The sequence below is a fragment of the Myodes glareolus genome, chromosome 6 (genome assembly GCF_982192425.1).
Source record: "Myodes glareolus chromosome 6, mMyoGla1.1, whole genome shotgun sequence".
Taxonomy (NCBI): domain Eukaryota; kingdom Metazoa; phylum Chordata; class Mammalia; order Rodentia; family Cricetidae; genus Myodes; species Myodes glareolus.
The window spans coordinates 38,442,969-38,457,884 of NC_142031.1; the positions used below are offsets into that span (position 1 = coordinate 38,442,969).

The 14,916-nt window shown below is 46.0% G+C and overlaps 1 protein-coding gene across 1 annotated transcript in view; it reads right to left on the reverse strand.

Moving 5' to 3' along the window:
* Nucleotides 1–2,194: 2,194 nt before the first annotated feature.
* Nucleotides 2,195–14,916, reverse strand: part of Suclg1 (succinate-CoA ligase GDP/ADP-forming subunit alpha) — a 28,410-nt gene continuing 15,688 nt past the window's right edge. The window contains exons 6-9 of the mRNA XM_048416452.3: nucleotides 10,501–10,584; nucleotides 8,636–8,787; nucleotides 4,167–4,355; nucleotides 2,195–2,415 (exon numbers count right to left, since the gene is read on the reverse strand). Coding sequence (XP_048272409.1) covers nucleotides 2,389–2,415; nucleotides 4,167–4,355; nucleotides 8,636–8,787; nucleotides 10,501–10,584 — 452 coding nt within the window. The 3' untranslated portion in view covers nucleotides 2,195–2,388. The remainder of the gene's footprint in view (nucleotides 2,416–4,166; nucleotides 4,356–8,635; nucleotides 8,788–10,500; nucleotides 10,585–14,916) is intronic.

Genomic DNA, 14,916 nt, shown 5'->3' on the forward strand with positions numbered 1-14,916 from the left:
GGGAGTTTGGCCTGAGGAGGGAAGTCCACATGCCAGCCTGCTGTGGAAGAAGACTGTGTGAACCTGGAAGACCAAGTTCCCTGGTCAGGACTTCTCTGCGTCCTCGGTGCGACCAAGGAAAGGTACCGCTGAGCTCACTGTCACCCTGAGCACACCCTGGTGCCTCTTGGCAAGTCCACCACACACCAACGAGAAGAATGAGTTGTGAGAGCTTGCAAGGAGCTCACGACAGCCCGTAACTCCAGCTCCTGGTACTCCCATGCCGTCTTCTGCCCTCCGTGGGCACTGCATTCACGTGCACATACCCACACACAGACACGCACATACCCACACACAGACACGCACATACCCACACACAGACACGCACATACCCACACACAGACATGCACATACTCACACAGACACGCACATACCCACACACAGACACGCACATATCCACACAGACATGCACATACCCACACAGATACGCACAGACACACACAGACACGCACATACCCACACACAGACATGCACATACACACACAAACATGCACATACCCACAAAGACACACATATATCCACACAGATATGCACAGACACACACAGATACGCACATACCCACACACAGACATGCACATACCCACACACAGACATGCATATACCCACACACAGACAGGTACATACACACACACAGACATGCACATACACACACACACAGACATGCACATACACACACAGACATTCATACATGCACATAATTAAAAATACATCTTTAACAACAAGCCTAAGTTGTGGAGTATTCAAAATGAGACTGTGTTGTTTGATGACTGACCCCTGGGAAGATGAGGAGTGAGCAAGATGTGCCAAGAGCAAAGGCAGAACTGTTAACACCAGGCCAGGTTGGAACTACAAGGAAAGAAAGACAGTCTTGGCTACGACCTCACCTCGTGCTACTCAACATGGTCAACAAGGTCAACAAGAGTGATGTGAGCTACATATCTAGGCTGTTATGACAAGAATATTACTGTGAGCATGGGGCAGAAACACAGTACTCAGGATGAGAAAGTTAAAACAAAAAACAAAGAAAAAGATGCTTGCTTTCTATCATAATTTAAAAGCTTCAGCTCATTCAAAGACACTGTTAAGGCTGGGTGCTTATAATCCCAGAGCACACAGCATTGAGGCAGGAGGTCTACAATTAGTTTGCCACCAGTCTGCCTAGGTGGTAAATTTAGGCCCTGTCCAGGATACAGAGCAAACCTGTTTTGGCCTACACAGGTCTATAGTCTAGCAGGTGTCCTGTGGGATGAGTCACATCTGTGTTCAAGGTGATAAAAGCATGCCTACTGTACTCCAAAGCCATTCACGGTGCATCCCCTAGGCCTGGGCTGACTCCCGTGGTCTTCCCAGGCTCGCTGTGCCTTCAGCAGTAGCCCACACAGCCACGTGAGCTCAGCCCATGTTTCCCTTGGCTCTTCAAACACCTCAAAACCAGCACTCCTTCCTGCCCTTCTACAACCAGCTTCTTAGCCCCCAGGGTGTTTGCCTTCCCTTTCCAGCCCAAGGTGTCCAGGAAGACTCCACCTTGCCTTCCCACAGGGACTTCTCCTTTTAAAGCTACCGCTTCTTTTCAGGGTGGTTACACAACTTGAGACTATATTCCCACTGCAGAATGTAAGTTAGGGTTGGGTATGTCAGATTCCCACTGGAACTTCTAGTCAACAAGGTTTTTATTAAACACAAGACTGTACAGCCAATGGTGTTCTTCCTTCTTGCAGTAAAATCCAAACCGCAAGCTAGGACGTGGAAGGAGGAGATGCCCCGCGCCTGGCTGCAGTGGTGTACTTTAGTGAGCACTCCCCATTTCCCGAGTGCAGGAGCTTCCAGCCTGCAACAGCTACAGTGGCGATGGCAGGGATGGGAGCTGCTCCGGAGGAAGCCAGGCTGCCTTCCTATGTCCTACTCCCTGGTGAACCAGACAGTGAAGACTTCCATATGCAAATGAGTTACCTATCATTCAAAGATCTAAGGTCTAGTCTAGAATTAGACAAATGACAGAGTTGTTATAGTCTCATTCTGCCAAAAGTCTCTTATGCTTTCCACAGAGCCATTAGTAAGGGTATGCGTGCATGCACATACACATACCACGCATGCACACTCACACACCCCTCCATCCCCACCACTCCCAGAACAATGACAAGTGTCCACAACCATGTTCAAATCAAATGACAGATTTATTATGTCTCTGTTACACAGTAAGTGAAAATAGGTCAATTTAGGACTTTCTAAGATTTGCCTGGGCTTCCCGCGGACTGAGAGGCCAGCCTGACATGCCTGGGCTGACACTCTGGCCTGGCTCTCAGCCTAGGCGAGTCCTTGCACAGCGTTAGAGAACTTCATTTGTGTCCTTCATATCATCTTCCTCTTTTCAAATTCCTTCACAAACAGGAGAGAAGAAAAGACACATATTACATTCGAGGGACCGTGACCTTCAAAGTATCAATCACCTCTAGGACCTTGACTCCGCACAGGTAAATGTACTGGACGTGGGGCTTTTGTGCACAGGGTAACTACTTTCCAATCAGTCCGCATCAGTGCCAGAGCGACAGAGTGTGACTGCTTCCTGTAAACCCCGGAGCCACAGGCTGTAACAATCCTGTCTTCACTGCAGAATTACTGCTAGGGGGTGATGGGCACCACTGCTTACCCAAACCTGTAACGCCATGTATGCAAATGCAACAGGCCCTTTAATAAGGCAATAAAGACTTTTCCAGGGAATAAAACTCAACACTGATTCAGCTAGAATTTGAACAAAATGTCAAAAACCTTAGAAATGCCAGAAACACACAATTGCCCTAAACAATTAAAGCCACGTTAGCAGGCAGGCAGGAGAAACGGAACCGACACCGCCTGCCAGTTGCAGGAACAGAGTGGGAAACCCTACAAAAAGTGCTTGCTTTTTACCCTTTCCTGTGTTTCAAGAACACTTCCTCATATATGGAATATGATCTTCAGAAGGCAAGATATGCAAAGACTTGATCAAACAGGGAGTCTTTTAGAATCCCTAAGATGAGGGCAAAGTATACACGACAGCAGAATTTTTTAATTCTCTGATAACTGTTCCCTTCTAGAAAAATAATTTGTGCCTATTTTCAGCTCAAGACATAGGGTTTTGTTGTTAAGAGACAAGGCCATACTGAGCTGTTGTCTTATCTACTTTTCTTTCTGTTTTGCCAAAGTTAAAACTCTCATAGAGCAAAGAGGAAAACAGTAAAACACAAGAGGGGGAGAGAGCCATGATGTTCTAGACATACCGAGAATCGCTGCAGAGACTACAGGGAACAGATCAACTGAGGATGTGGGTTTTGTACCACAGCATCCTACTAGAAAGGAAAAGCAATGGCAGCTGCAGTGCAGCTCCTCTAACCAGCAAGCGACAGGACAGCACCACACAGTCAGTCACAGCATAGCCGTTCACGGCACAGCGGTCACGGCATAGGGTAAGGCACAAGCCCACCCTCCTTAGGCCCTGACTCCCACCACCTTTATACTGTTTGCTTCCTTAGTAAATTGTAGCCACATTCTGGAAACAGACACCTGTGGGGTTAAGATGGCTACATCCCAATTTCCTGGAAAACCCCAAACATGAAAACAGAGCTACAACCCTTCCACATCCCAGGCTGCACATCAGAGTGTGCCTGTGACCTCTGAAATGCTTCTGTGGACACCATGCCTTGTCACTGACAAAAAAACAGATGCCTACATTTAAATCAGTTTTTTTGGGGGGATTTCTAGCGGGGCGGGAAGCAGAGGGTTCAACCAGGGGTTCTCTGGGTAGCCCTGGATATCCTAAAGCTCACTCTGTAGACCAGGCTGGCCTCAACCTCAGGGATCCACCTGACTCTTCCTCCCAAGTCAAGTGCTGGGAATAAAGGTGTGTGCCACCATCGCCTGGCTTAGAAGTTTTACATTATCGCTTCCTAATGCTGCAACTCTTTAATACAGTTCCTCATGCTGTGTGGCCCCATCATAAAATTATTTTGTTGCTACTTTGTAACTAGACTTTTGCTACTGTTATGAATCATAATGTCAGTATCTGATGCAGGATGGTCCTGGTAGAGAGCCGCGGCATTAGGGCATCAGAACATTAAGCTGCGGAAAGAGAAGGAACACAGCCCTGTGCTCACCTTATACATGGTGGTCCCCAGCTGTGCGGGGGACATGCTGACAACAACCCCTGCACTCTGAAGGGCAGAGATCTTCTCTTTAGCGCCACCTTTTCCTCCAGCAATAATTGCCCCTGCATGGCCCATCCTTCTGCCAGGAGGAGCAGTTATACCAGCAATGAAGGACACTACAGGCTTGGCATTTGGACCCTGGAGAGAGAAAAGCATGTTAAATACTTGAAGAGTAAGTCAATCAAACTGGACCTGAAATCCATGACCTGGTAAACAGGAAGTGGCTTGGGAAGGAAAAGTCTGTCACTCAACCCCAACACTGAAGTACTCTCCTTGGAGACTCAGCTTTCCACACCAACACAGAAGCTGCCCTGAGAACCTGACCTGCCAAGTACCGGCACTGTCACCACCATGAGCTGTTCCACACAACTGAACCGTTCTTTTGATAACCAAAAGAGCATACCGACCTCAAAATTCTGCTTCATGACTTGTGACAATAAATTAAGATCCAAGCTCAACCAGTCTACCTGTTTAACTTTTACAAAACTTCATGTCGAGTTATTATATAATCCCCGTCCTTAACAAATGTCCTCAAAGAGAAAGATGAAGGTGGTGGGCACAGGGAAGAGCCAGGACTTGGACTCCATTCCCTACTAAGGCTGCATGTTCTCAGACCAGGCCCCTCACTAATAGATCTGGGCCTCCTCGCATATGCAACAAAATGGACGATAGCCACTAGCTCCTTCTGCTCTAAGTTCTACTGTCTAACATGGTCGAGGCTGACTGGTCAACAAAATACAGCCCGAGCACAAACTCATTTACATTAACTATCACTGTACTAGATTTCGTTATTAAAGTTTTTAAATCCCGCACAAAGGAACCAGTGGTTTCTAAGCTCTGGGCTTACACTGCAGTTGAGGAAATACTATCAAATGATTACATATCAATCCATCATGAGATACCACACAGCAACCCATGACTATATAGCCAGATTTCACAAGGAATCCAAGAACAAGTCTGAAGCATGGAATCAGGACTTCACTCAAGGGTCACAGTTTAATAAAGCTAATAATGCTTTTGCTTCACTGGGAACATTCTTAAATGAAACCAAGTTTCTTTTTAGAAACAGATCCCTGGACCTAGCCCACTGGTTCTGCAGGTTCTACCAGGTTCTGCAGGTCTGCTGTGGCTGGCTCTGGCCCTAGCACCCACAGCTCTCCCCTGCTGCAGATGTAACACCCTGACTTCTCTGCACCTGGCTCAAAATGCTCCTCCCCCTCCGTGCACATATGCAGCTTTGCACGTGTGACCCATCCCTCCCTCCCGACAGAAGCCGTCTGCCTCCTCCCACATCTCAGCGATGCCCTGGGATGACGGGCTCCTGAGGCCCTGCTCTGGCCCTCACAGGAATCTGTCACATACACAGCACGCTGGCTGAGCTCTCTTCCCATGCTCTCCTACTAAGTATGAGATCCCTGAACAGGAAACCCTCCCTCAGTTCCCTAAGTCCAGCACCACTGCAGTGCCTGAGATAGAGAACACAGAGAACACAGGTTCCAGTCATTCATTCATCCCCCGTGGTCCCTGCACAGACTATGAGAATCTCCTATTTGTGTGGTAGGAACTTCTACTTCATCTGCTCCCTAATAGCCCCCTAAAATGGCAATGCTGCTGCACCAGGGAAGGATTATAAGCTTGACTGTCAAACAAAATTATGCTCTGTCTATGGAGATTTCTGAAGGGGAGAAAACTGGAATGAGGCAGCAGGAAGTGTGGTGAGAAATGAGGACCAAGTGATGAGAAATACGAAAAGTCTACACACAAGCCTGGCTGCGACGGCTCAGCGCTCTGCACAGCCCAGGAGGACTCTTCCGTCCCTCCCCATCTGCCTGCACCAACCTTCAGCAGACACTACTTAGTGTTTACGCCACACCATGTATGATCTGTCTTATGCAACACTTTGTCTTAAGCTGCTTAACCTTGAACCACGTACAGATCAGATTCTCCAATAAAAAAATAAGTAAGATACAAACAAACTCTGCAAAACCCAACCAGAAATAATAAGTGAAAAAATGTGCATGTTTCCCACTAAACTTGCAAACTGGCTATGGAATCAGAGTTGGGAGTCAATACACTTTAATATTAATTTAACAGTGGAACAGAGTATCTGATTTTTTCTAAAGAGAAGTCAGGTATTACTTAAACTTTCAAACTTTTCTGAACTTACGATAGCAGCTAAAACTCTAACCTGCACATCTCTCAGCACTCACAGTGCTTTCTAGGGACTATGGCAAAGAGACCAGCACCCTGACAGGCAGAAGCAGCAAGCTGGCATGCCATATGGAGCACGGATCTGAGGCGGTGGCAGGGAGTTCTGCAAGGAGCCAGAACATGTGCCAAATGGGGCCTACAGTCATACGTGACACAGACTCCAACCGACAACTTAAGAGATCTCACTTCGCTCACTGTTTCGGAGGGTGTGCTCACTCCACACTAGGCATGCTCTCACTATGGTGTGTGTGGCACAGAAACGTGGTCTGCTGACATCTCTGCAGTCAGCAAGCAGAGAGAGCGAGAAGGGGCCAGGGCAAAATAATGCCTTAAGGACCTGCCTTTAGTGGCCTGCTTCCTGCAACTAGGTCCACCTCCTAAGGCTTCAGAATCTCCACAGTGCTACCAGCCAGGGACCAAGTCCTCCACACGTGACCTTACAGGGACACTTCATATCCAAAGCACAACACGTGCAGTGGGAAACCCTGACTGGTTTTTACCAGAAACAAAAGATACCATGGCCTGGGGGAGAGACTGGTGGCTGGGGAGGCACAGAGACTTCAGGAAGAGCACCGCTGGGACAGTCCAAGTGAGCAAGCTGAGGCTATCACTGCGTGGACACAGAGGGTGAGAGAGGGAAAGCCAGCACTCAAGAGTCCTACAGATCGGCACACGTAAGCTGTGTGTCCTAATCACACTGCTTAGGAACAGACACAGGAAACAGATGGGGAGGAGCAACAAGGAGACAACTATGAGAAGCACCCAGGGGACAAAGGAAACCTGAGGTCTAAGTGGAGCCCCTGGGAACCTCTATAAACACATCAGGAGAGTACCGGCAGCTCAGTTCACCGAGACTGTGTCCTCCAGACTCTGTGACCTCACACGCACACTCCAGCAGGCCTGTGCCAATGGGAAGACCTAAGCAGCAATGCTAATGTGCTCAACAGAAAGGAGACTGCTGGGAGTGGTGGGTGGAGTGCTAGGGAGGGGAGGATCAGTAAGGAATGAGATGCAGAAGTGAGGGGATGGCTGGCTGTGCCATACCTAACCAAGTTACAACTACAAATCCCCACAGAAGATCAACAATGCTTAAAAAGTCCTTGGAAGTTTCTGGAAGTACAAATAAATGAAGGAACACTGTACCAGGCTTGCGGGTATCATCACTGGCTCCTTTAACATGGCCATATTCACTATTTCACTTCACCCATGCACTCCTCATTTGTTTGGGTTTTCCACAAGCACTGAGGGAGCTTCTTTCCCCTCTCTACTTTTTACTTTATTGTGTATGGGTGTGTTGCCTGCGTGTATGAATGTTCATGAAGTAATGTGCCTGTACCTATGGAGGCCAGGAGAGGGCACCAGATTCCCTAGAACTGGATTCGCAGATAACTGTGAGCCACCATGTGGGTGTGGGGAACTGAAGCCAGGTACTCTGCAACAGCAGCAAGGCTCTTACCTCTGAGCCACCTCACCAGTCCCATCTACCCTCTCCTGCTTGCCCAGCTCTCAGACACACCTACCAGAACTCAGTGGGGTTGGGACAGTGGCATCTCCTCCCTCGCCCCTCGCCTACCAAATCCCAACAGAGCAGCTTGGTTCCGTAGATTAGCAGCATGCTGACACAACAGCGCACTACTCCTTACTGATTTAACTCTAAGGCAGAGGCAACAGGGAAGCTTCCCTGGAAGATACAGACAGGCTTTTTTCTACCTCTATGGAGCTGAGTCCTTCCTACTAGCACAGACTAAAGCTAGCAGGAGGGAAAGATCACCGAGAAGGCTATAAAGGAAAGGTTCTTTTAGAGGGTCAACCTTGAGAAAGACAAAGAGCATCTATTTCCCTTGGAATTTAAAGACAGAACACCAGGGACCTTGGATTTAAGACTCAAGTCAGGTGTGGGCTTCCACCCACGGTCTGAATTCTCTCCACTTAGCATGAAGCCAATGTATCGACTACACAGTGTGGGGTGATGTCTGGGGAGAAGGGTTCAAGGTAGAGAAGTAGAGAACAGCATTATAGAAAGCAGAGAAAAGGACGAGTTCAGAATCTAGAATTATTTGAGTGTTATAGAATAGAAAGTCTAGGTTTAAAGGTAGCTTCCATGTTTTCTTGAGAGATTAATCCATGAAAAATTAAAGATAATTTCTAAAACAAGCCCCAGTGTCAGTCAGCAGCAGAGACCTGTATTCTTCCAAACACAAACTTACTGAATTATGTTCCTTCAGGAATTCGGCAGCGTGTTCTTCAGCATGACCACCAATTTCACCAATCAGTATGATGCCTTTTGTGGCTGGATCATTGAGGAAGACATCAAGGCAATCAATAAAATTTGTCCCATTAAAGGGGTCACCTCCAATGCCTGAGAAGGTCAAAGGATGTCAGTATTAGTCAAAATGTTAGGATGAACCATGGAACTTAGGTCAGGAAATATTCTAACTTGGTTTTTATTCTCTGTACCCTTTCTCTTTAATATTTTCAGGTTACAAAATTACTCTTCAACATTGAAAGATCACAAATGACACTTGTTTCTGTTCACAATGGTGTATGTATGTAAGTAGTGGTTGGCTGGCCATCTTCACAAACCAGTCCTCTTTACACAACCCATGAAACTACTCCACACTAACAAGTGTGCCTTGTAGGAAAGTGGGAGTGTGGGGAGTGAGTCTCCCTGGGACACTTGTTCTTGACTCTACTTCTTTGAGCACATATGTAATGAACTTGAAAACACTACTCTGACAGAGTCAGCTATCTGCCTGATGTACACCACACGGCAAGACTAAACAATGAGCAAGTGTCTTTGCACAGAGGAATTCTTGACAAGCGCTGCAGAGACTAAGTTTGAAAATGCACTGTCAGTGAGCAACAGGATGGAAGGTTCCCTGGCCCTGCAGATCCCAAGTAGGAAATGGTGGAGCCTGCACACAGGATTCTACTCTGAGCACATGATATTTGAGAACTTAGAGAGCAATGAAGCAAATGTTCCCTACTCTCTGCCTGCCAATGTTTTAGTTTTTAAATTACAGACTTCTTGAGGATGAGAATGATTTTCACTTTTCAACACATCTTTCAGAAATAAAGCTGAGAAGAGGTAACAGTGCTGCTCAGGTGGCAGCCAGGTGTCAAGCCCTGCGCTCTGCCTCAGAAGCACCAGACCTGGCGTCGGCCAATGCCCAGCCTCTGTGAAAGGGCAGTATCACCCTCCAGTTACCAGAACTGAACCTCAAGAAGATGGAAATAGCAAGTCTGTTTCAAACCCAGTTCTTAGTCTTCACTGACACCAAATGATCTCGTGCCTAACACTGTGTCCTGCAAATAGAAAGGCTTGATTCATGCTTTCAATTTGAATTTATTTATTTAGCGTATAATAAAAATATTGCAGGGCTCTATTTTATAATTTTTATTATAAAAAGATGCTTTTAATAGACTTTTAAAAGGTATTCTGAGGATCTGAAGATTTTAAAATGAGAAACATCTAGTTTTTGGGAAGGAGGGAAGGAGGGAGGGAAGGAAGGAAGGAAGGAAGGAAGGAAGGAAGGAAGGAAGGAAGGAAGGAAGGAAGGAAGGAAAAAAGACAGATACTCAGTAAAACCCACTCTGACTTTTTACAGTGTCAGACAGTGCTGTGTGACACACAGAGAAACCGCAGGGCATATAGCCATCCTCAACCTTGACTCTCTGCCCAGTAAGGTACATGTTTCAGCCTTGCCTCAGAGGTGCCTCAGGGGTTGCCCAGAGAGACAGTGAGGCAAGAAATGCACTAACTACAAAACACAGAACAAAACTGTGATAACAGAAAGCCAAATGTGAGGAGCCATGTCTTCACAGCAAATGAAATTAGTGATGCCCATCCCACAGCCACCTGTACTGCAATGTGCACTCCTCGACCTAGAAATCAAACCTCCAAACATACAGAAAGCACCACACTTCAGTAAAGAAAAGAAAGTGTAAGATCGTAACATCCTCTTACTAAAATGTTATCAAAGCCTCTTATAAACCATCTGATAAGTTCTTGTCACCGTGCTTGTTCCTTAAGGATGCTCCACTCCACTAAAGACTCTAGCCAAGCACTCACCAATGCACAAGGACTGCCCCAGGCCAACTTGGGTCGTTTGGTGAACTGCTTCGTAAGTCAGTGTGCCGGATCTGGACACAATACCTTAAAAGGAAGAGAACAAAAACTCTCAGATTGTGTGAATGAGAGACTGCCAATTGGTATTGAAACTAACATAAGATTGTAAAAAAAATTCACATCTTAATTTGCCACTTTAATCAACTATATCTTCAAATGATGAAGACAAACAAGGAAGTATTTCATTAGCTAGGGCAGTTTTCTGATGATGAAACTAATGCCAAGACTAAGAAACAAACAACAACAACAACAAAACCCTTAAAATCCCCCTTCTGAGACTCTTTATGGAGAGGATAATATTAATATGAACTTGATAAGCATAATCTTGCTTAGGGCAGTGGAACAGATTGGCGTTAGGTACGCTAGCCACTAAGCCATAAAAACAGCATTAATTGTATTTAACATTATCTACCCTCCCACAACTATTTTTCTAAGAATTTTCACATAATATATAGGCAAGCTTCCTCTGGATTCAGCTAGCCTCCCATTTAACTTCCGCACTGCACCAAGCCTGTGGTGAGAGCACCTAACTTCATAACCAAGATATATGGGAGAGGGGCAGCAGCAAGAGTCCAGTCGAGCTCACCAGGCTTGCTGTGCTGCCCTGCACTTCCCAAAGGCAACTAGTGCCATGCAGCAATCCATGCAGTCCTTACAAGAACAAATGCACAATGCAGAGATTCCTAATTCTACACAGCTTAACTAACTTTGGTTGTTACAAAGGATTAAGTTTTTGAATGTCACATAAAACATATCAGAGCATTGACTCTGAAGCTTGGACAGCTCTAGGATGTCCATGGGTGGCTGCCCTGAATCTCCTGCCTTGGGTAAGACTTTGTCCTAAGAGTATGGCCTCCTATGGGTCATATAGATAGGAGAATTCTTGTCTCACTAACACCAAAACCATGAGCATCAGCTAACCTCAGCTTCAGGGCAGTATGTTTAGTCTTAGGCAAAGTGCTTTGTCTCCTGTCACTGTATACTCATGATCATGACATATGCAAACACACCTCTGCCCTATGGACTCAGGGACACCAGACTGCAGATTCTCCACATGAAAAGCCACACTGGAAGCAAGCATGCCACCATGTGGTTCTTTAGATGAGTCCCAAACTGTAGGTGGAGACTGCTCATTTGTTTCTCGGCTGCCCAGACCCACAGCTTCCTGACAATACTTCAGCTCATGGAAAACTCTGTACCAACTCCCTAGCTGAGCACAACTCCTTCCCACAGCCCTGGCCTATCCCTTAATGTGTTTCCTACTACTTCCACCTTTTAAAGAGCTGTGTTGTTACTCCACTATCATCATGCTTCCCTACCTTTTCCCATTCATTTTGCTTCAAATGCAGCGCCTCCCTTCCACCCTCTGACAAACATGCCAACTATCCATCAAAGCCACACAAAGTCTGGGTGCTGCTTTCCCACATAGGTCCTCCAGGACTGCCCCAACAGGACTGAGATGGGATCTGCTTCCCTCAGACTCCTTACCGTTTCTGCTTCCTACAGCTCTTAAGAGAGGGGCATCGAGAGACGTTATGCCTTATGTACCACAAATGCAACCCTAAATATTTCCAAATAAGAACAACTTTCTTCACTAAACGGGTCACCATACAGCACAGCAGAAGAACACATGGACTCCCTTCCCTCTTGAGGTCAGGGCTAGTGAAGACAATACTCAGTAGCCTCAGTGACCTATGGGTAACTATTTTGTTCTCTCTGGGTATTGTAGCAAATTCTACAAACTATTAGCAGCAATGATGTAAGAGGGTCTTCTATGTGTTACTTTCATTGGTTAATAAAGAAACTGCCTTGGCCTTTTGATAGGCCAGCCCTTAGGTGGGTGGAGTAGACAGAACAGAATTCTGGGAGGAAGAAAGCAGAGTCATGCAGATGCGATGAAGCTCCGGCCCAAGATAGACGTAGGCTAGAATCTTCCTGGTAAGCCACCACCTCGTGGTGACACACAGATTATTAGAAATGGGTTAATCAAGATGTGAGAGTTAGCCAGTAAGAGGCTAGAGCTAATGGGCCAGGTAGTGTTTAAATGAATACAATTTGTGTGTTGTTATTTCAGGGTATAAACTAGCCAGGTGGCTGGAAGACAGGCTGCAGGAAGTGGCCCGCTGCTCCTCACTACAGCAGACCAAAGAATATAAACACTACTTAAACTTAAAGGCTGTATGGAGCAGGCCTACTGGGGCTCCTGCAACCTCCCTTCCTTATGAACCACTGGCAGGAGGGCTGACAAGCTCAAAGAAAAAAGTAATCAACAAAAAGTGTGATGTTTAACCTAATTCTGCAGACTACACCATCAGCAATGCCCCACATTGACAACTATTCCTATTTAGCACTGACAGTTATGGTCAAAGGTAGTGATGAACATTGCCACCAGCCATTACTACAATCAGTCAACGTTGGCTGCACAGTCTAATTTAAGACTAGCACAGCTAACTTTGAATTGTGAATTGGCCATGGCCTTAAAGAGCCAAACAAGTACAGCACAATCTCCCAAGGCATTTTGAGAAAGTTTGTGACATTAATGAAAGTAAAATAAGTTCCAGATGGGACACAGAAACAGTAATGGAAAAATGTTCCTGTACACCTCTTGATCAGGAATAAAGTTTGCCTTTCCTTGAAATGGTAGTCTCTTTCACTGCGACCCCAAAATTATTTCTAATAATTTGGTGGCTCACTTCAGGAAACTACCTCACCTGAAGGAGTACCTCAGATCCCCTACCAGATCCTTTTCTGGTGGCTCTTGGATACTGGGCCTCTGGCATCCTCCAAGTTAGTAAAGGAATCTAGGTTTGGTAGTCTCTGGACTACACAGGGAGAGCCCAAGGAAAGGAACAAGAACCATTCTGTGCACAGGCCAAAGGTAAGAAGTGTTGTGGCAAAAACAAAGCAGTCCATTGGTGGTCAGGGCATCCAAAAGATAAAACCTGCCTTTGACATGAAACTCAGTACAAGAAACCTCCATGAAGAGGACTGAGCACAAGAATCCAGGACAGGAAAATAACCTAGAACTTTCAGTTACCTCAGAGAACCTAGGAATCCTTCTGTCAGGTCTGCTAGAAGCAACAAAGTCAGTCTTGTAATAAGAGTAAATCTGACTGCCTTAGAAGATGCTGCCCAGAAGCTACTTTTCTAATTAGTAGAAGTGTCACAAGGCTACTAGTGTTTTAAATCAGGGTTAACTACTTTAACAAATTGGTTGTCAAAGGTCCTAAATTCCTGCCAACGTGGGAAGTCACAGTTCCATCTGATCTCAGCCTACATAACGTTCAAGTGGGATAAAAGGAGGCCAAGCAGCAGTTTGTGCCTGTGGGTGGAGGAAAGGCCACAGCACATCCAGATGACCACACCTGGAGTCCACAGCTGTAACGTCTGTGAAGCCACACAGGACAGACATCAGGCTTTTAGCAGTTATCAAAGAGCATGCAAAGCGGATTGCAAGTTTATCACCCTGGAGACCAACCTTAGAAGCTAAGGAAACCAAGGAGCCCAATAGATGGAGGCTCTTGTGAGCCCAAGAGATTCTAATGGACTTTGATTTGGACATTTAGCAGCTTCATCCCCGCTAGAGGTCAAAAGTATTTTAAGAGCTCTGATCTCTGATCTGGTTCCTGGATGATTCTAGTTACCTCTTTGGGGAAGGGGGGAACGTTAAAGCTGAGATGAAGGCCATAAGAGAAAACCACTTCCAGTCAAGAGAACAGAAACTCTGGCCTGGAGATAGACCCAACACTCCAAAGGGCCAGGTAAGTCTCCAAGGAACCATCCCTAGGAAGGCAGACTCACCCTAAATCATGCTAACGAAAGCCTACCTCAGGATTAGTTTCTTAGCACATCTTAATGAGTTTGAAGAAAAGAGTGTTCACAGAAAAAAGAGGACTTCATAAGAAATGTCAAATATGAGACTTTTCCATCAAATTCTAAAAAAATTGCATTAAGGACAAGGAATTAAAATCCTTTTATCTCCCACCTTGAAAACCTTATGTGTAAATGTTTTAATCCCCCCACCAGCATCTAGTAAAACTTTGGTTTTAGGCCAATAGCTTTATTCTAGGAATCTGATGGCCTAGAGCAGGAACCTGTCTCCTTGGAGTGGTGACCTGTGTGCCAGTTCTTTTCAGACTAGCCAACTGACTAAAGACTGTGAGGCGAACCCCTGCACTTCCTGTCTCTGTGTGTCTGCTCTCCCAAGTGCACCCTCTTGATCAAGAGTAAAGAAGTAAGAAGGCACTCTTCAACGCCAGTCATCAGGGACAGAAAATAAAACTCAACGTAATACCATTTCATCCCGCAAAGAATAAGTTCACTGAAGACAAGAACACTGGAAGATGAGGAGTGACTGGG